The 19,251-nt window shown below is 41.5% G+C and overlaps 1 protein-coding gene across 1 annotated transcript in view; it reads left to right on the top strand.

Moving 5' to 3' along the window:
• Nucleotides 1-19,251, top strand: part of trrap (transformation/transcription domain-associated protein) — a 78,219-nt gene that overhangs the window by 4,003 nt on the left and 54,965 nt on the right. The window contains 28 exon segments of the mRNA XM_035669969.1: nucleotides 304-381; nucleotides 800-888; nucleotides 1,485-1,581; nucleotides 2,443-2,581; nucleotides 3,284-3,362; nucleotides 3,965-4,199; nucleotides 4,299-4,635; nucleotides 4,801-4,898; nucleotides 5,046-5,240; nucleotides 5,368-5,559; nucleotides 5,650-5,815; nucleotides 5,924-6,180; nucleotides 6,599-6,799; nucleotides 8,043-8,194; nucleotides 9,756-9,955; nucleotides 10,256-10,473; nucleotides 10,803-11,000; nucleotides 11,213-11,473; nucleotides 11,704-11,865; nucleotides 12,156-12,252; nucleotides 12,612-12,733; nucleotides 14,334-14,504; nucleotides 15,104-15,172; nucleotides 16,926-17,045; nucleotides 17,464-17,583; nucleotides 17,890-18,054; nucleotides 18,180-18,361; nucleotides 18,988-19,201. Of these exon segments, the coding sequence (XP_035525862.1) occupies nucleotides 304-381; nucleotides 800-888; nucleotides 1,485-1,581; nucleotides 2,443-2,581; nucleotides 3,284-3,362; nucleotides 3,965-4,199; nucleotides 4,299-4,635; nucleotides 4,801-4,898; nucleotides 5,046-5,240; nucleotides 5,368-5,559; nucleotides 5,650-5,815; nucleotides 5,924-6,180; nucleotides 6,599-6,799; nucleotides 8,043-8,194; nucleotides 9,756-9,955; nucleotides 10,256-10,473; nucleotides 10,803-11,000; nucleotides 11,213-11,473; nucleotides 11,704-11,865; nucleotides 12,156-12,252; nucleotides 12,612-12,733; nucleotides 14,334-14,504; nucleotides 15,104-15,172; nucleotides 16,926-17,045; nucleotides 17,464-17,583; nucleotides 17,890-18,054; nucleotides 18,180-18,361; nucleotides 18,988-19,201 (4,614 nt within the window).

The following is a 19,251-nucleotide window of genomic DNA, read 5'->3' as shown; positions in this document are numbered from 1 at the left end:
TCCTACACACTGGTCCTTTTTAAAATAAATTTTGTCCTTTATTTTGCTAAGAATATATAACTACAAAAAAAAGTGTCATATTTTGTAATGGTAAATGTACAATAATTGCCAAGGATTCAATCCAGCAACCATTTCTTTAAACATGACTTTGTTTGCCTTTTGTTTACTGAGGAAGTGGTCTGTCAGAATCCTTTTATTTGATGTGTTTTTAGCTAAAAATAGGTGTGGCAAGTGTCGGACATTTAAATCATCCAGTCATTCCATTCATCCTCATTATGTTTCTCATTTTGTTTTTGCCTCTAGCACACCATCATCCCACGAGGATCCTTGTCTCTTAAGGTGCTTGCAGAGCTGCCTATCATAGTGGTGCTGATGTATCAGGTCAGTGACATTCTCCTGAACTTCTTTAAATATATCCCTCACAGTAACCTTTGGTTAATTAATAATTCCTTCAACAGGTCAAATGAATGAGGGGAATTAGCTATTGCAAAATGTGTTATCTGCTTTTTGCCTAAAAAATTGGATTCAAATGCAAAGGAAAAACATAAAAATGACAGTCAATTACAAAGTTTAGGGTAAAATATGCTTCCCTATGAAGGGATTTAAGTTGCCATTTATTTTAAATATTTTTACACTGCTAACTGAATTAACTCATCTGCATTTCTATATAATTGGAGTTATGGAAGTTTCAGCATATTTTCCCTTAAAATACATAAAGCATGGAGTTTTGGAATGAAAATAAATCAAATGTGGTTAGTTTCTCATTAACTGAACTTGTATCTTTGTTCTGTGCCCTCAGCTATATAAGCTGAACATTCACAATGTGGTGTCAGAGTTTGTACCCCTCATCATGAACACCATCATGCTCCAGGTGTCTCCGCAGGCCAGGTAAGATGCATCTTTGTATGTGTGTGTCCTTGGAAGTTCATGTATGTGGGCTGTGGAAGTGTGCCTAGATAAGAGTTTGAATGTGCTTTTAACACACTTCGTTTTCACTTTATAGCCTTCGAACAGGGTTCGGGCACGCTCAAGAGAATTGATTTTTTTTCTTCCCCTTTTCCTCTCTTGCACTAAGTTTGTTGATGGTGTTGCTCGGCACTTTGCCTGCCAAAGCCGGAGTTAAAATCCATTTGGGGAAGTTAAAATTGTAGAAATTGGCTTAGCAGGAGTTGTAACCTCTCAGGGTGGGAAGAGGGTTGCGTTAAGCATTCCAAACAGGACGGAAATGGAGCAGAGTTAATTTAGAAAAAATACCTCAGCAGTCTCTGGCAGGTATAGACAAAGTTTGTTCCTGATGTGCAGTAACAGCTGTGACGCAAGGAAACAAGTCACCCATGTAGAAATGAGTCCCACATGTAGACCCACAATTTCAACCTCCATAATTGCCACCTACTGTAGGTATTCAACATCATTATGTTATCATCACGTCTTTGATGGGATTTCATAGATTTTTTATATAAATCTCTTTCCTCTTTCCTTTGCAGGCAACACAAGCTTTACAACAAGGAGTTGTATGCAGACTTCATTGCTGCGCAGATCAAGACTCTGTCATTTCTAGCCTACATCATTCGAATTTACCAGGTACACCTGTTTGATGGCTGCATGTTGCATCAGTTTCCACTGTCAATGACTCATTAAACCTATTGTCATTCTGCCTTAAAGGAAAGTAGTTGTCATATATAGTTGAAGCCCTGTCACTTGCATCATGGTATGGTTTTTCCTTGACAATATTTGGCAATTTGTAATATATACTTCTAATTTTTTTGTTGTTTTTAAAATGAATCTTTTGGCTTGATTGGCTTGACATTAACTACTAGAACAAATCCCTAGAATATAAAGATGTTGCTGTATTAAATCAAGCAAACATGTTTTGAAGGATTGTTTCCCGGATATAATTTCTTCTTGCAGGTGTCAGGTGATTGGCAGGAGGCAGACATAACACAATGTGCTCACTGATATGAAGACACAGAAACTGGGAAAGATAAAACAGACACTTTGAAAAATTAAATTAAGCCTCACTATTTACTTTACTTTTGCACACTGAACATGAATGAATGACACAAATAGCTTCTTCTGAAGCTATCTCCTGCTATACTGACTATGTGCAGACATTATCAGGAACAGTGTAAGACAATAAAAACCCACATGCATCAAAGACGACTGATAATACCATAAAAAGAACTTCTAACCCACCTAGAAGAATTCTATTAGTAGGGGATTTAGTTTACAATTTCCACCGTTACAGACTCCTTGCCTGTCCAAATTAAATTAAGATATATTAAATTAAAAATATGTTGAATACTGGCCCAAACATTTGGCTTGTGTTGGTATTAACTACAAGTCTATATTAAATATTTTTGTGGAACATAGCTTGTAACAACATGTATTTTAGAAATGAATTGTGCCTTTAATCGTATGTTGAATGTGTGTGTCTCACGTCAGGACCTGGTAGGAAAATACTCTCAGCAGATGGTAAAGGGCATGCTGCAGCTGCTGTCCAACTGCCCCTCTGAGACTGCTCACCTCCGCAAGGAACTGCTCATCGCAGCCAAGCATATCCTCACAACTGACCTACGTAGCCGTATGTACACACACACACACACACGCGCAAATGCATATGAAATAACGTGAAAAAGGAAAGTCACAAGGTGACATTTTTATACTGGGTCATATTTTTTTTTCTCCTCATCAAAAGATGAAAAAACTTTAAGGCTAATTGTAGTTAAATGTGTTCTTATGGTTAAAACATAAGATAGATACTTGCCAAGTCATACTTAATTTTTCACATTTCACGCCTCTGAAATAACATTTTTATTAGCCATTAAACTGTGGCTATAGAACCTTATTTTGATTTGGTGACTGAGCGGTAAAAAGTGCGACTGAATGAAAAAGAATAAAAGCTCAGCCACCCATCAGTGAAATCTTGAGTCACCATTTTGGATGATTTTCTGCATTATACTGTGAGTTACTTCTGCTTCTGTAGCTCAAACCATTTCCAATGATTCGTCTCATTTGACATTGTGGAGTTGCAGAAAACTGAGGAAGATATCTAACCACAATTAGATGTTTGAGTGACAGTTATTCTCTTGCTGCCAACACAGGGACACAGTTATATTTCTATTTGATAAAAACAAACATTTCTATTTTATGTACGTTTATTCTCTTGTCTAGTAAAAATATATTTTTTAACACCATTCATGTGTATTCTTTGTCATCTTCTTTTTTGGAGCACACTTAAAATCTTTGGATCATGTCACAAAAATGTATCTATTTGTTTTTTTAGAGTTCATACCTTGTATGGACAAACTTTTTGATGAAGCCATCCTCATCGGTTCTGGTTACACCGCCCGCGAGACTCTTAGGTGAGTATTGTGTGCGTTCACCATCATTTGATTTCCTCAGTGTCAGAACTCTCTCTCTGGGTTGATTGCTCAGCCAGGTGCATGTTAAGTATCCTAGCATATTAATCAGGCACTTCTTAGTGTTGCTGAAATTCACAGGGAAGCTGACTCCCAGCACTGCAGCACAGATCGTGCTGTCAAGTTGTCATGTTCAAACGCATCTCTAGAGGGCATGCTGCCCGCACACCCTCTCTTAGGTCGATCTTAAAACATTGTTGACCCTCTTCACGTGCCAAACTAGCTCACCTCATCAACAAAATTGCTGTCATTTCACATTAGTACTGCATAGGCAAGAGGCAGTTGGCTGACACATGGCAGGACTATCAGTGTCACTCATTAGCTCACCTTCTTTCTCTATCTCTCTCCCACCCTGTTGTATAACCTACTTTCCATACCTGTCAAGCTTTTCCTGAGATCTGTCTTCCTGATTAGTACTTTTTCAGCCTTTTTAGCAAATCATTTCACTGGAGCATGGCTCTTTCAGTTATCACTACTATAAGTCATGAAATGTGATGATAATTCTGCTGCAGATGTCATAGTTAGATGTTTCTCTTTCTTTCCAGACCCTTGGCCTACAGCACGCTAGCAGACCTGGTGCACCATGTTCGTCAGAACTTGCCCCTGACAGATTTATCCTTAGCTGTACAGCTGTTTGCCAAGAACATTGATGACGAGTCGCTTCCCAGCAACATCCAGACCATGTCCTGCAAGCTGCTGCTCAACCTGGTAGACTGCATCCGCTCAAAGTCCGAGCAGGAGAACGGCAATGGACGGGACATCCTGATGAGGATGCTGGAGGTGGGCAGCACAGAGCTTGGATCAATAGAACAGACACTAAAATCACACATTGATGAAGAAATATTGAATTAATTTTTCCCTCTTTTTCCTATAAATCAGGTGTTTGTGCTGAAATTTCACACCATCGCACGCTACCAGCTCGTCTCCATCTTTAAGAAGTGCAAGCCCCAGTCAGAGATGGGTGTGGTCGACCCAGGAGCGTTGCCTGGAGTACCAGCCACACCCACTCCATCCACCACCCCTGCTATTCCACTTCCTGCTCCTCCCACGCCTGTTGCCACGGCGCCTCCACCTCCTGCAACGCCCTTTGACCGACCTGGTGAGAAGGAAGACAAGCAGACTTTTCAGGTGTCGGACTGCAGAAGCTTAGTCAAGACTCTGGTGTGTGGAGTTAAGACGATTACTTGGGGCATCACCTCTTGCAAGGCCCCTGGAGGTGAGAAGACGCATATTTATGCTCAACAACCATGATGGCATTAGGCACTTTATTTAAAAGCATCTAGCTGGGTGTCCCGCATATAAACACACATCTATTAATGATTGTTGGATGAAATTTGAACTTACGAACATGTCTAACTGTGTTTTTAAAAACCTTTTCCAGAGGCTCAGTTTATTCCTAATAAGCAGCTTCAGCCAAAGGAGACACAAATCTACATTAAGCTGGTAAAATACGCCATGCAGGCCTTGGACATCTACCAGGTACAGCCACAGATATTGACTATATCATCAGTGAAATTAAGTTTGTAGAGATGCAAAAATCCCTAACAAATAACAGTGTCAACAGGGCACATATAATGATTTAAATCCAACGGGAACCCAGTACAACATCATATTTCTCCTGACCAGGTACAGGTTGCCAATAACCAGCAGACATACATCAGGGTGGCCAACTGTCAGACTGTACGCATGAAGGAGGAGAAAGAGGTTCTGGAGCACTTTGCCGGGGTCTTCACCATGATGAACCCTCTCACGTTCAAGGAGATCTTTCAGACAACTGTGCCGTACATGGTGGAGAGAATCTCCAAGAACTATGCATTGCAGGTACATGCCATCTCGCATATAAACAAGACATGTGATATTAGTTGTGTATTTTTCTGACCGTGATGACTTCGGTCTTAATTTGGCACTTGCGCTAAAATTCCACTTTTGTTTTCTGTCTTTTTCCCAGATTGTGGCAAATTCTTTCCTGGCCAACCTGTCAACGTCTGCTCTATTTGCCACCATCCTAGTGGAGTATCTTCTTGAGAGACTACCAGAAATGGGATCCAATGTTGAACTCTCAAACCTTTACCTCAAGCTCTTCAAACTAGTCTTTGGCTCAGTCTCACTTTTTGCTGCTGAGAATGAGCAAATGCTCAAGGTAAGTGGATGTCTTATGTTTTTTGTGTGAGGGTAGTTTTTTCTTTATCTTTGTCACTCTTTACTGAAATGACTGTCCCTGTTTCCTCAGCCACACCTCCACAAGATAGTGAACAGCTCCATGGAGCTGGCCCAATCTGCTAAAGAACCCTACAACTACTTTCTGCTTCTCCGGGCTCTCTTCCGCTCCATTGGTGGAGGCAGCCATGACCTGCTCTACCAGGAGTTCCTACCCCTTCTACCTAACCTGCTGCAAGGTAAAGCCGCACACACCGTTATCCTGAACCGAAGACAAGTGTGAAAAAGTGTACCCCTCTGAAATACTTATCTACCCTAATTTCCAATCTTCCCTTTCCATCGATTAGGTCTGAACATGCTGCAGAGTGGCCTTCACAAGCAGCACATGAAGGATCTATTTGTTGAGTTGTGTTTGACAGTGCCAGTGCGTCTGAGCTCCCTGCTTCCCTACTTACCCATGCTAATGGATCCGCTGGTGTCTGCCCTCAATGGCTCTCAGACTCTGGTCAGCCAGGGTCTTCGCACCCTTGAGCTGTGTGTGGACAACCTACAGCCTGACTTCCTCTACGACCACATTCAGCCTGTCAGGGCAGAGCTCATGCAGGTGGGCGACCAATAATTCCACCAATAATCACCAACTAAATTCCCACATGACCAATCCCATATTTTACTAAACATGACTATATGAGGGACCTTTGGATCCAAATAAGTAGTCTGATTCATATCAATTTCTAATCCATCATTAGTCATATCATGCTACCTCTATGGTGCTCATATCAGTTGGACATGGCCATATCGGTAGACCAAATACTTCTGAACTGAGTAGAGTGCATAATGGATAGATATGATTCTGATAATATTATGACTGCAATGCCATCAACATACAGTAGCTACCTACTGGGACTTTGCCAGCAGTTTGCCAATGTTTAGTGTAGGATAGCTGTAATGATTATCAAAACTGTCATGACTTCACAGTCAACACCAAAGCTTATAACTTCCCTCCATATCTTCCTTGCCTGCAGGCCTTGTGGCGTACCCTCCGTAACCCAGCTGAGAGCATCTCTCATGTAGCCTACCGGGTGTTGGGAAAGTTTGGTGGCAGCAACAGAAAGATGCTGAAGGAGTCTCAGAGGCTGCATTACGTGGTGACTGAGGTTCAGGGACCAAGCATCAAAACCGAATTCACGGACTGCAAGGCATCCATACAGCTACCCATGGAGAAGGTGGGTAGTATGGGCTAATAGTGGCTAATAGTGAATTCTTGCATGATGCTCTCCACTTTGTTAGGTTGTTTGCGGAACTCTGAAGAGAAAGGTGTTTGGATGATTTCACTCAGTCTGAAGACCCCCTTTCTCCCCTTTTTACCTTTTGTATTTCAGTTCTAGAAAGAGAATTAAACGTAAAAGAGCTTGATATTCCTCATTATTGTGCCCCACTGAGAGCAATATATCCTTGTCAGGGGTTTGTGTGTGTGAGAGAGAGAAAGTGAGCGAGGAGATGTGTGTGTCCTCCAGGTAATTAAATTCATCTCCTGTTTCTCCTCCTCATCCCCAGTCAGTAATCATCAATCTAGTGTGGGCCACCATGACGGCATTATTTACTCTCACTAATGGCTGCTGCTTCTTTCTGGCTATCCGTCTGTGTGTTTGCCATCATCGTGGGTGCAAGCAGCACACACACACTCACACATGCTGCATAGCCACATGCACAGGCTGAAGGCATGAATCTCTAGCAGGGTTATGATATAGCTCATGGTACAGCTATACAGTTAGTTGGCACATTGAGAGAGTTTAAAGTGCTGTGAGGTAGACGGCAAGATCAAATAACACTGATCTGAAAAACTTGAACAGTCACAATCCATCAATCACTGGTTTTGACCTGCAAATCTTTGAAATTCTTCTGCTTCTTTTACCTTTCAGGGATTCTTATTTTTTTACTGACCACTTCAGAAATATTTTCTAGGAAGTCAATTCTCTCAAAAGGCTTACGTGAAAAGCTGTGTTTTCTTCGAAATGTGCGTGAAAAAATCAACTTCTCTTTCTCTTTAATTTCATATGAGTATTAGTAATTGCGTAGTTGTCAGTCTCAGTTCTGACATTCTAATACTCTGATAGGTCTACAATTCAATTCTGCTGCCCTTATCTCTCTTCTCATCCTCCCTCTATTCTTACATCCTTTTCATCTTCTCCCCTCTGTTCTGAGTGGCATTAATTAGTTCATTTTCTCCCTTTTAAGTGCCTGGCTGCTGTTGGTTGTCAGCCCATAATGTAGAAATCATAATGACCTTTGCTTGGCCAGATGGCACCCTGTGTTACTTCCTGCAAATGAATCACATTTACTTAGATCAATTTCAATTCAATTCCCATATTAATATTTTAGGAATATTGGCATTTTGCAACATGTTATTTCAGAATATAAAATGGAGAAGATTTTGATGTATGATTTGTCTGGTTTAATCCTTCCAAGGCGATAGAGACAGCTCTAGACTGTCTGAAGAGTGCCAACACAGAGCCCTACTACAGACGACAGGCATGGGAGGTCATTAAGTGTTTCCTGGTAGCCATGACCAGTCTGGATGATAACAAGCACGCTCTTTACCAACTTCTGTCTCATCCCAAGTAAGAAAACGTTCTTGGTTTCATTTTGACTGTAGCATATGCTTAGATATTCTGGTAATTGTCATATATTTACATTTAAGTGATTGTTCGGTTACAATGCTGTATTGAATACTAAATTAAAGATGTATACATTTTAACTAGGAAAAATGAAGCTACCATGATCTGATTTTTGATTGATTACTTTACAGACATGACATATTCAGTATATGTTCTATACTGTATCACTGAGGTGACAAAATGCGTTTGGCGATGGATCCATGCACAGCTAGCTGTCCCATCAATCATCTACCTCTTTAACCTTTAACCTTTACCTGACTCAACTTGACCTTGACCTCTACCCCTGCCCACTACTTAACCCACCATTCCACATCAGCTATGTGTATGCCGTTCCACCTCGCCATTACCTCCACCCCTGCCCTGCCTCCTGCTGACGTGCCCGGTTTTCGGTCTCTCACGTCATATCTTCCCCAATCTCCCCACCACACGCTGCCTCATCAATTCTGTGTCAAGAGCGGGACATGCTAATTACACACTCGCAGGCTCGCCCACCACCACCCTCTGGCAGGCTTCATTGCAAGGCAGAGACACATACATGAACAGACAAACGGGAAGGGGGGGTTCATTGTCGGGTGGGTTAGTCACATTACCATCATTGATCCCCGGGCAGGGGCTAATTGTCTTTCCTCTGTCTATTTACGCTAAACCATGCCCCTTACACTCTCCTGTCATCACGCACTAATACACACATGCACATGAATACGTCTGTGTGCACATTTCTGTGTGGATAATGAAGTGTGTCAGTTCTGATCAGGGGCCTGCACCTGCCGCCTCCACTTGTCCGATGTCTCGATTTGCTCTTGAAAGATTATGTCTCCTTTTTTCTCTCACTGCCTCCCTTCATCTTCTTCACACCATCTCTCTTGCCTCAGTATAGTACTAGTCTTTCAGTTATAAAAGAAAAAATATACATAGAGCAAATTGTGACATGCAACTAAGGAGAATGGAGAAGCGTTGGAGTTGCAGGCCCCCGAATGAGTGAAGGGCAATTGATCTGACATTCTGTCAATGCCACCCTTCTACTTTCTCCACCCGCCAGGTTCCTTGCTCCCCCCTCCCACTTCCCTCTCCCTCCTCCAAAGAGTAGTCTTTTAAATGGCAATAATGAAATGAAGCGATCCATCAGGTCTGCCCCTGGCGTGTGGCATTATAAAACACAAGCTCAAGCATGGAGCAAACAGCTGCTCAATCACACCACAGCCCAGTTGCCTTCAGCTGCAGTAAATAACAAAAATACCAACGAGGGACAAAGGGAGACAGGAATATAAAGGCAGACGGAGCTAAGAGGAGAGAGAACATTTAAGGACAAGGAGAGTTACAGGACTGCAGACAAGCAATGGACTTTCAATGGATGGCAATGGATCCTTATTTAGAATTTGGGACGAATGGACTGACCATATACTATTATGATTTTTGAGCTTAAAGAAAGTTTTAGTGTCATATGTTATTATGTTGTCCTTGTTAATATGTAATCCTTCATTGTGTGCTATTCCTCCCCCATTAGCTTCACTGAGAAGTGGATCCCCAACGTCATCATCTCTCACCGCTACAAAGCACAAGACACACCTGCCCGCAGAACTTTTGAACAGGCCCTGACTGGGGCATTCATGTCTGCTGTGATAAAGGACCTGAGGCCCAGCGCGCTGCCCTTCGTAGCCAGCCTAATTCGCCATTATACCATGGTCGCTGTGGCTCAGCAGTGTGGTGAGGGACTGGTGCTCTTCTTACTCTCTCCATCTAATATTAGCTTTTTGTTTTGCCCTGGCATTGGCATTTATTCCCAGCTGCTCAGGAAAATCAATCACTTTCCACTTTTGTCCTTTCTCTGTTTGTTTTTTTGTTTTTTTAAGTTCTGGCCTTTTCATGTTATATTTGACACGACATAAACATAGAATAGAAATATAATATTTATATTAAACTATAACTTATAGGTGCAGTTGTATCATGGTTTCATCTGTATTAATATTCCCATATTTCTCATTAAACTCTCTTTCTTGAACCCAGGTCCGTTTCTGCTGCCATCCTACCAGCTGGGCAGCCAGCCAAGCACAGCCATGTTCCACAGTGAGGAGAATGGCTCAAAGGGCATGGATCCACTCGTTCTGATTGATGCCATAGCTATCTGCATGGCCTACGAGGAGAAGGAGCTGTGTAAGATTGGAGAAGTGGCCCTTGCCGTCATCTTCGATGTGGCGAGCATCATCCTTGGCTCCAAGGAGAGGGTAAATCACTGGGAGGAGATTGTTGGAGGGTTTCACTTTTTACGTTCATTGTGCCAGTTGTTTTGTAGCTGTGGTAAACTGTGCTGGCCATTTACTTAACTTGGGGGAAATTATTTCAATGTAAGATCAACCTTCTGAAAATAACTATTATGACAAATTGTTGCCTAGCATTTACATATTGGAGTTTGAAAAGGACATCTGATACACCTTTAATCAAATTCAGAGGCTTTTGTCATTTTACTATTATCACTACTGTTTGATTTATGTTTTAACATGTGTATAGTTTTTAAATGGGAATTGGTTAATCATCCTGGACTCTTCATCTTCAGGCATGCCAGCTGCCCTTGTTCTCCTACATTGTGGAGCGTCTGTGTGCCTGCTGCTATGAGCAGGCCTGGTATGCCAAGCTTGGCGGTGTGGTGTCCATCAAGTTCTTAATGGAGAGGCTCCCTCTGATCTGGGTGCTACAGAACCAGCTCACCTTTCTCAAGGCCCTGCTCTTTGTCATGATGGACCTCACAGGAGAGGTGAGAGGAAATTACTGAATAATCTCATATTTAGCAAATCATTTCAAAAGGAGTAGAAGATTTACTTGCTTCCGTTTGTTGTTGTTTGTTGTCTTCACGTGATGTTTTACAAAGGATTGCAGCAGGTGCCGTGTAACAACGTGTAACTTTCCTCTACCGCTGAACTCTCACAGTAGTGCCATTGAACTTAGTACTATATTGATTTTCATAAGGTGTCAAATGGAGCAGTAGCCATGGCTAAGACCACCCTGGAGCAGTTGCTTGTGCGCTGTGCAACTCCACTAAAAGATGAAGAAAAGACTGAGGAGCTGCTGGCTGCCCAGGACAAGTCTTTCCACACGGTCACGCATGACCTGGTCCGTGAGGTCACCTCCCCCAACTCAACCGTCAGAAAGCAGGCCATGCACTCCCTGCAGGTGCTAGCTCACGTCACCGGCAAGAGTGTTACCGTCATCATGGAACCACACAAAGAGGTGAAACCAAGGACTTTAAAATTTTCTATAACTGTATATCAGGATTTAATTCCGTGACACATTTGTGATTTGTGTGAAATGCACCTGTCTTTTCAACTTAAACACAAAGTCACTATGGACTGAAACCTCTTGAGAGTTTTTTAATTTTGAAATTAAACTTGAGAGTGAAACACAAGATGTCTTTTAATTTGCATTAATGGATTGTTTTCTTTGGGTTTCTTTCCCTTCAGGTGTTGCAAGATATGGTTCCTCCAAAGAAACACCTGCTCCGCCACCAGCCTGCCAACGCCCAGATCGGCCTGATGGAGGGCAACACCTTCTGCACCACCCTGCAGCCACGCCTCTTCACAATGGACCTCAATGTCATGGAGCACAAGGTCTTCTACACAGAGGTATGGAAGATGCAGAAGTCATTAACATTAGCATTAATTAATTCATAATGTACTTTTTCTATTTTTTTTTTCTTAATTTAGCATATTCAGAGATAAATGACACAATAGGTACAATGTTGCAGTATATTATGCAAAGGAATTTCAGGCTTAGATCATGCTTTTTTTTTTGTACAAAATATTAAAATGAGAAGTGTGTGTGCTCATCAACCTTAGCCATTTTACAGTGGACATAAATATCTTAACCACTTTTAGCACTCTGATTATTGATGTGTGTTTTTCCCCCTCTCTAGCTGTTGAACCTGTGTGAGGCAGAGGATGCTGCTCTGATGAAGCTTCCCTGTTACAAGAGCCTCCCCTCCCTGGTTCCCCTGCGCATCGCTGCTCTCAGTGAGTAGGACCTGCTGAACTTGATATTGGTCCCGATGTATTGTTTGAATTTTGCAATTGATGCTTACTCATTTTTTGTGTTGGTTGCATTGTTCTGGATGGAAACAATTCAATATAATATAATGGTCTGTCATGTTAGCAGAGACTGTTTTGATAATTATGGTTGAGCATATTCTGTCCCTTAATCTTTGTTTTACTGCTGTGTGAATTGAATTAATAACTGTCTTACTAAAACGTAAAAAGCATTGGTGAAAATTTGAATTATGTTTGGATGTTTTATTTTAATGATTTAGACACCTCTAGTCTGTCGTCACAAAGGAAGTGTTGATCGTTACTGGTGTTCTTTTTTTTCTGTTTAGATGCCCTGGCAGCCTGTAATTACTTGCCACAGTCCAGAGAGAAGATCATTGCTGCCCTGTTTAAAGCCCTCAACTCCACCAACAATGAACTGCAGGAAGCGGGCGAGGCGTGTATGAGGAAGGTCAGTGCAACATCTCTCATCATTTTGCTGCTTTGCAGTTGTTTTAGAGTTGGGTAATAACGCATAACATGATGACATAAAGGAAATAGTTAGTCTTGAACGTATTGATTTCTCATATTTCCAAAATCACTTATTAGACTTGTCATATACAATATCATGATGTCATCATACACAAAGCCTGAGAGGAAAATGTACTGTTTGTCCTTTTTTATGGTTTACATCCAAAATCCCAGTGTTGTGGAAATTTTCAGGGACGCAGTGTTCTGAAATGTACACATTTTTATAATCCACAATCTCAAGACTGTCTTTATTTCACTACTGTCTTGGCATTTTTATACATTGGCTCCTTTTTGTTTTGGAATTAATTCGGAGTTTATATCGATTACTTAGAAAGCTCAGACCTGGGTTATATCACTCACTTCAACTGCAATTCCCTTTGAGTAAAAACACAGCCAGAGACCCACAGACGTGACCTTTCTAAATCTGGATTAAAGACTGTGCCCTTAAGATATGAAGCGGTCTACCAAAGATCAGACTAGTGAATTTGGTAGCACCTTTTAAATCCTTTCTAAAATTACATTTTCTACACCTTTTTGAAATGGCCTCCTACTGTGTCACCCTTGTACTTTCTCCTCTTCATTTATCTTGTTTGTATTATTTGCTCCTATGTTATTTTATGTTTAATTTTCTAAGTATAGTATTTTATTATCTTGTTTTCCATTGTCCTGTTCCTTCCTGCTTCGTTAGTCTTTTATCTGTATCACTCATGTCATTTGCCATCTTAGAAGTCTTTTGTTAATCCTCTCCTCATGCCATTTCCCCACCCACTTATCTTCATATGGACCTCCCTCTGCTTTATCACACTCTCCCTGAACCATTCCTGCCTCTATTCATCAAAGTATCCATACAATCTTAGCCTCTATCCATCTACCCCAAGCTCTTTGTCTCTTTTTCCTTCAATTTATGTGTCCTTCATTTTCTTTCTTTACCACCATCACTACTTTTCACTATCCTGTGATTTTTTTATTTATTTTTTGCCTAGCCATTCTCTGCTCTCCCCATGCTTTCATCTCTGCCCTGCTAGCACTAATGAGCGTTGCCATGGCCCGATCGATACAGGATGGAGTGTTTGTTCTCAGCACTGAGAGGAAAATGAATGTGGCTGCCATGCATCATTCCCTCCCGTCTGTGTGAGGGTGTTGGGTGTGCGTCACCAGTGTTTGGCGTTGGCATGTATGCTTGTTTACGGCTGATCATGCCCTCATTAGAGTGGCCTTCGTTTATTAATGGAGACACAAGGGGTAGTGAGCAGTTCAACACAAGACCAGATCAGATGTAGTAAAAAGAAACATTTGTGGAAGGAAAGTACATTGATTTAGTTCAATTCACAGACCTGAATGATACTAAGTTTTTTTTTTTTTTTACTATAAGTTTTTTTTTAATGTAGATTTGGCACCATTGAGCAAAATAAGCCTGTGTTAGACCGACTACACCTTAGATATTTCAACAACACTATCTTGTTTCTTTTATAGTATTCATTTTAAGTGTCATGTTAAACTTTTTGGAATGGTAAATAATATTTTCCTGTACCTTATTTTAGTTCCTGGAAGGTGCAACTATTGAGGTGGACCAAATCCACACTCACATGCGCCCCCTACTGATGATGCTGGGTGACTACCGCAGCCTGACGCTCAACGTGGTGAACCGCCTTACCTCTGTCACTCGTCTTTTCCCCAACTCCTTCAATGACAAGTTCTGTGATCAGATGATGGTGAGAAACTTCAAACTCTGACCTCTTCCTCATCTCACAACATCTTTTATTCAAAACACCTGACCACACTAAATTCAGTTTATCTTGGCATGAACATGGAGAACGTGGCAACCAAACCTTTTAACTGTGGCAGTATAACTATAAGAGAATAAATAAACTATTAACTAGATTCTTCTACAGAATTATGATATTATAAAAAATAGTAACATTATTACTTACAATTGTTATTGGCAATAATATCATAAAAACATAACCTACAAGACTTGCATTGCCACAATATATTGGTATTGTTTCTGAAAACATATACTATTAAGCATTTAAACTGGTATGCCATGTGCAGATATGATTCTTGTTTGCAGCTGCTGTCCTTTTTAGGTTAATCATTTTGGGGTAAAAAAACCTGCAGGGCTCACGTGGTTTGTATATAGTGTCAGGTCATGGTGCGACAATGGTTACTATACTGTGTGCACATTTGTCCACTGTATAATAGTTTCATGTTTAAACAAAGCTTTGCAGCAGAAGTATTTTAAAAATGTGTTATTTAGTAGTTATTACTTAAAACTCCTCAGTAAATTTTCGGTTGTTTCTCTCTTTCTCAGCAACACCTGAGGAAGTGGATGGAGGTGGTTGTAATAACACACAAGGGAGGCCAGCGCAGTGATGGCAGTGTAAGTATACACAGTTCAGACATACAGACAGCCCCGCACATACCTTACAGCACTGAAACTGAATACAAATGCAGTGAAGGGTTGTCTTGTTTCTTTCATTTACATATGTAGAAATCTCATTTGAATGCAATACAGAAGTAGTTATAGCCTAAAGGAGCACGCCAATACAGCTGTCTACTGGCACACTTTTTTTCATTTAGTTGACTTGTCCTGTCTAAACCAAACCGCATTCACTGAAGGGACAGAGAAATTGCCCCTTACACACACACAAAGCCATAGTCCCATGTAGTCAACACCTCCTCAGTGTGGACTCCTCCCAGATGAGTTGTGAGTGGCCATATTACAATCAATGATTAATTAGGCGCCAGGCAGGCGGTGGTGGGCCCAGCGCTGCGTCTCCTCATTATCTCCCCGACAGATAACCTTGTAAAGGCAGAGAAAAGGTGAGAGAGAGGGAAGGGAAAAAACAGCTGCCTCTCCCTCATAGAAATAATGTCCATTTTTCCCTCCCTTCCTTTTATGTGAGTTCATCCTGCCGCATATCAAAATGGTGTGCTTAATTAGATGCAAATTGGCCCTTTGTCTTTCCCTCCCTCCAACTTGTGGTCTTTGTGCGTGTTGACAGCGAGGCTGGCAGTGACAATAAAGCCAGGGTCAAGGGGTCAATTAGCTTAGCCTGATAAAGACAAAAACTGGAGAAAGAGGGATGGAGCCGGGCCGAGGCGGATGGTCTTAGGACATGTAGGCATGTAAGAGAGTTTTGACAGACAGGGAAGAATATGGAGTGGACTAACAAGCTGTGAGGAGGAGTAAAAAGCTTGTTTAAAAGAAAGAGAAAAACAATTTAAATTTGACTGAAAGGGTTCAACAAAATCAAAATGTCAGTTTCTGTATTCATGGCCTGATATCTGTCAGAAGAATGTTTTTTCTCCAAATGCCACGGATCCTGTGTTGCTCGACTAGCATTCCAGTATGGCCCCTGCCCCCTTATTCACCCACTGCTGAGAAAAGTTGTTCCAGAGGTCACTTGTAAAGGTTGCCGCTGTCTCTGCATTCATTTCATTATCACCCTGTCTTATCTGCTCACCTACCATATGGAACAAAGACAGACAACACACAGCCACACAAAAATGCACACATACTGCTCTGCTGACTCTGATCATTGTCTCCCGTTCCGGTACAGCCTGCGTTGGAGGGCGTTGAGGTGAGATGTGACCTGGTGTTGCGCCCTCTGTTGGTGACTCTGTCAGTGATTTTAAACTTCGTTAAACCAATGTTGTGCTGGTGAATTGAACCAATGTTGTGGTAGTGGTGCTGGTGGAGTTGCCCTGTATTTCTGTGTCCGTGTGTCTGTGGTCGTCTTCAGAAATGTTAAAGTCATCTCAGCCTCGTTCTAACCTCACATTTTGACTGTTGTAGAAATGTTATCCCCCTTTTTCTTCTACCTCTAAGATATGGATACTACAGGGTTTATTAAAATGATCATGAAAGTGTTCTTTAATTGTTTGTGCCCTATGCAAATGTAATCCAAGACTCCGAGTGGTGCTCCATACCAACTGTGGAAAGTTGGCTTTCTAATGAGCACAAATTGCATATGCAGTTGTTTTACTAAGATTCATCCTCGTCTTTCCACAGTGGCTGTCCATCAAGACTGTCTGTCAGAAATTATTTCCGTGTCTAGTTCCGTCATCTTTTCAAGAATTTAATTCACTCCCTTCTCTCCTCCGCTCTTTTTCTCTGACTCTTTCTCTAGGAAATGAAGATCTGTTCTGCCATCATTAACCTTTTCCACCTGATCCCAGCCGCACCTCAGACTCTGGTCAAACCTCTACTGGAGGTGGTCATGAAGACAGAGAGGGCTATGCTCATAGAGGTAGGACACCAACTCCACTCCTAGGACAGTCCCTGCACGTCCATCCTATCGTATTTTAGAAGTAGCGTAAAAATACACCACACCATGATTGAAGCGAGAAAAGATATGTGGAAAATGGCTGTTGTTAAAGGATGTTACAGCTTGAAAAAGGTTAAATTGACGTTACTTAATAAGCTTCATAGTAAGAGTAAGAATGCATGATAATTTTATGATAAATACTTAAAAACTCTAATAATCTCATGATATTGTCTGCTTCCTAATCCATTTTGATCTATAGCTGATGTATAGTCTTAATGGTACATTACTGCTGTTAAGCACACATATTCAGAGTGATAGTGAAGTGATAGAATCTAAATCTGGATTCTTCTTTTTTTTCTTTGCTATTTGTCTTCTGTCTCATTCATCCATCCTGTGCCAGGCCGGCAGTCCATTCAGGGAGCCTTTGATCAAGTTCCTGACGCGTCACCCATCTCAGACAGTGGAGCTGTTCATGATGGAGGCTACGCTGAACGACCCCCAGTGGAGCCGCATGTTCATGGTCAGACACTGGCAGTTTTAAGTAGCAGTCCCCTCAGTCTTTTCATTGATACATTTGCTATTAAAACAGCATTTTGTTACCTCAGTAATTGGCTAAAATTAGGGATATATTGGGTGTTTTGAGGCTCGCTGGTCCTGTTAACCCCATATATAAATGGATGGATATATCCCAGTAAAAATTGTTTCTTTAAATGAAATGTTTCTTTAAATTTGTTGTTGACCTAGTGCAGTACACATTCTTCTCTCTAGTCTCACTATATGTAATTTTGTGTGTATAGTTACAGTATGTTTATGTGTTTATATGCAGAGTTTTCTGAAACACAAAGATGCCAAGCCACTAAGAGACGTGCTGGCCTCTAATCCCAACCGCTTCGTCCCTCTACTGGTTCCCGCTGGCACTGCAGCGACTGTTCGACCTGGATCTCCCTCCACCACCACAGCCAGACTGGACCTACAGTTTCAGGCTATCAAGGTATACATGTTTTCATTAGTGTTCCGTCAGTATTTACATCCTGTATACACAACTGCATCTTGTCAGGTGCGATGTGTGTAATTTCATTATATTGCCTCAAACCTTTTTTTTCTTTCTCTGTCCAGATTATCAGCATCATAGTGAAGAATGATGAGGGTTGGCTGGCAGGGCAGCACTCCCTGGTCAGCCAGCTGAGGCGAGTCTGGGTCAGTGAGGCCTTCCAAGAGAGACATCGCAAAGACAACATGGCTGCCACCAACTGGAAGGAGCCCAAGCTGCTGGCTTACTGCCTTCTTAGTTACTGCAAGTATGTACACTCAAATTGTAATGGGGATATGTTTGCCTAAATGTTGGACAGTTTGACATTTGAGACCGAAATTACTCGACAACAGTGTGTAAGATTGTTTGTGTAAGGACTACAAGCATATAATGCAAATGTTTAAAGTTGGTGCAGTCCCTAACTTTAACTAACTTAATGGCATTCCAATCATGAATGACCTTCTCACCCTACCTCTCTATTGAGCACAGAGAAAGTGCTAAAACACTTGGTGCACTAGGCACTTAGCAGATGCTTATTGTAGACCCTGCAATTAACCCCAACCACTCCAGCCAGTAATGTTAGTGTGTGTGTTCAGTTGACCTTTTGATAAACAGACTTTTTTTAAGTGTTAAACTGGCTAAATACACATTGGTATCTAAGCTTATTTGAAAGTTCTGTTGTACAATATCACTGTTGTGTTGACATACGATCATCTCTCTCTCTCTTCTCTCTCCTTCTCTCTCTCTCCTCTCTCTCTTCTCTCTCTCTCTCTCTCTCTCTCTCTCTCTTCTCTCTCTCTCTCTCTTCTCTCTCTCCTCTCTCTCCTCTCTCCTCTCTCTCTCCTCTCCTCTCTCTGTGTGTGTGTGAATTATTGACCCCCTGTCTCTTCATAGGTGTAACTACTCAGAAATTGAGTTGCTGTTCCAGCTGCTGCGGGCCCTTTACAGGTCCGGTTCCTTATGCAATATGACCTTCTAAAGGTATTATATGAGGAGGAGAATTCTAAGGAAAAAGTACTCCATCGCCCAGAAACGGGCCCTGTTGTTGTTCTTTCGCTTTGTTGAGTTCAAATGAACCCACACTTCAAACGATGAGCTTAAAGCTAAGGTATGTACACAGGCAATCAGAGCAGGACAGTCAATTTATGACTATATGTT

The sequence above is a fragment of the Morone saxatilis genome, unplaced genomic scaffold (assembly GCF_004916995.1).
Source record: "Morone saxatilis isolate NCDOM2014 unplaced genomic scaffold, NCSU_SB_2.0 Contig1, whole genome shotgun sequence".
NCBI lineage: Eukaryota > Metazoa > Chordata > Actinopteri > Moronidae > Morone > Morone saxatilis.
This window is presented reverse-complemented; position numbering and strand designations above follow the sequence as displayed.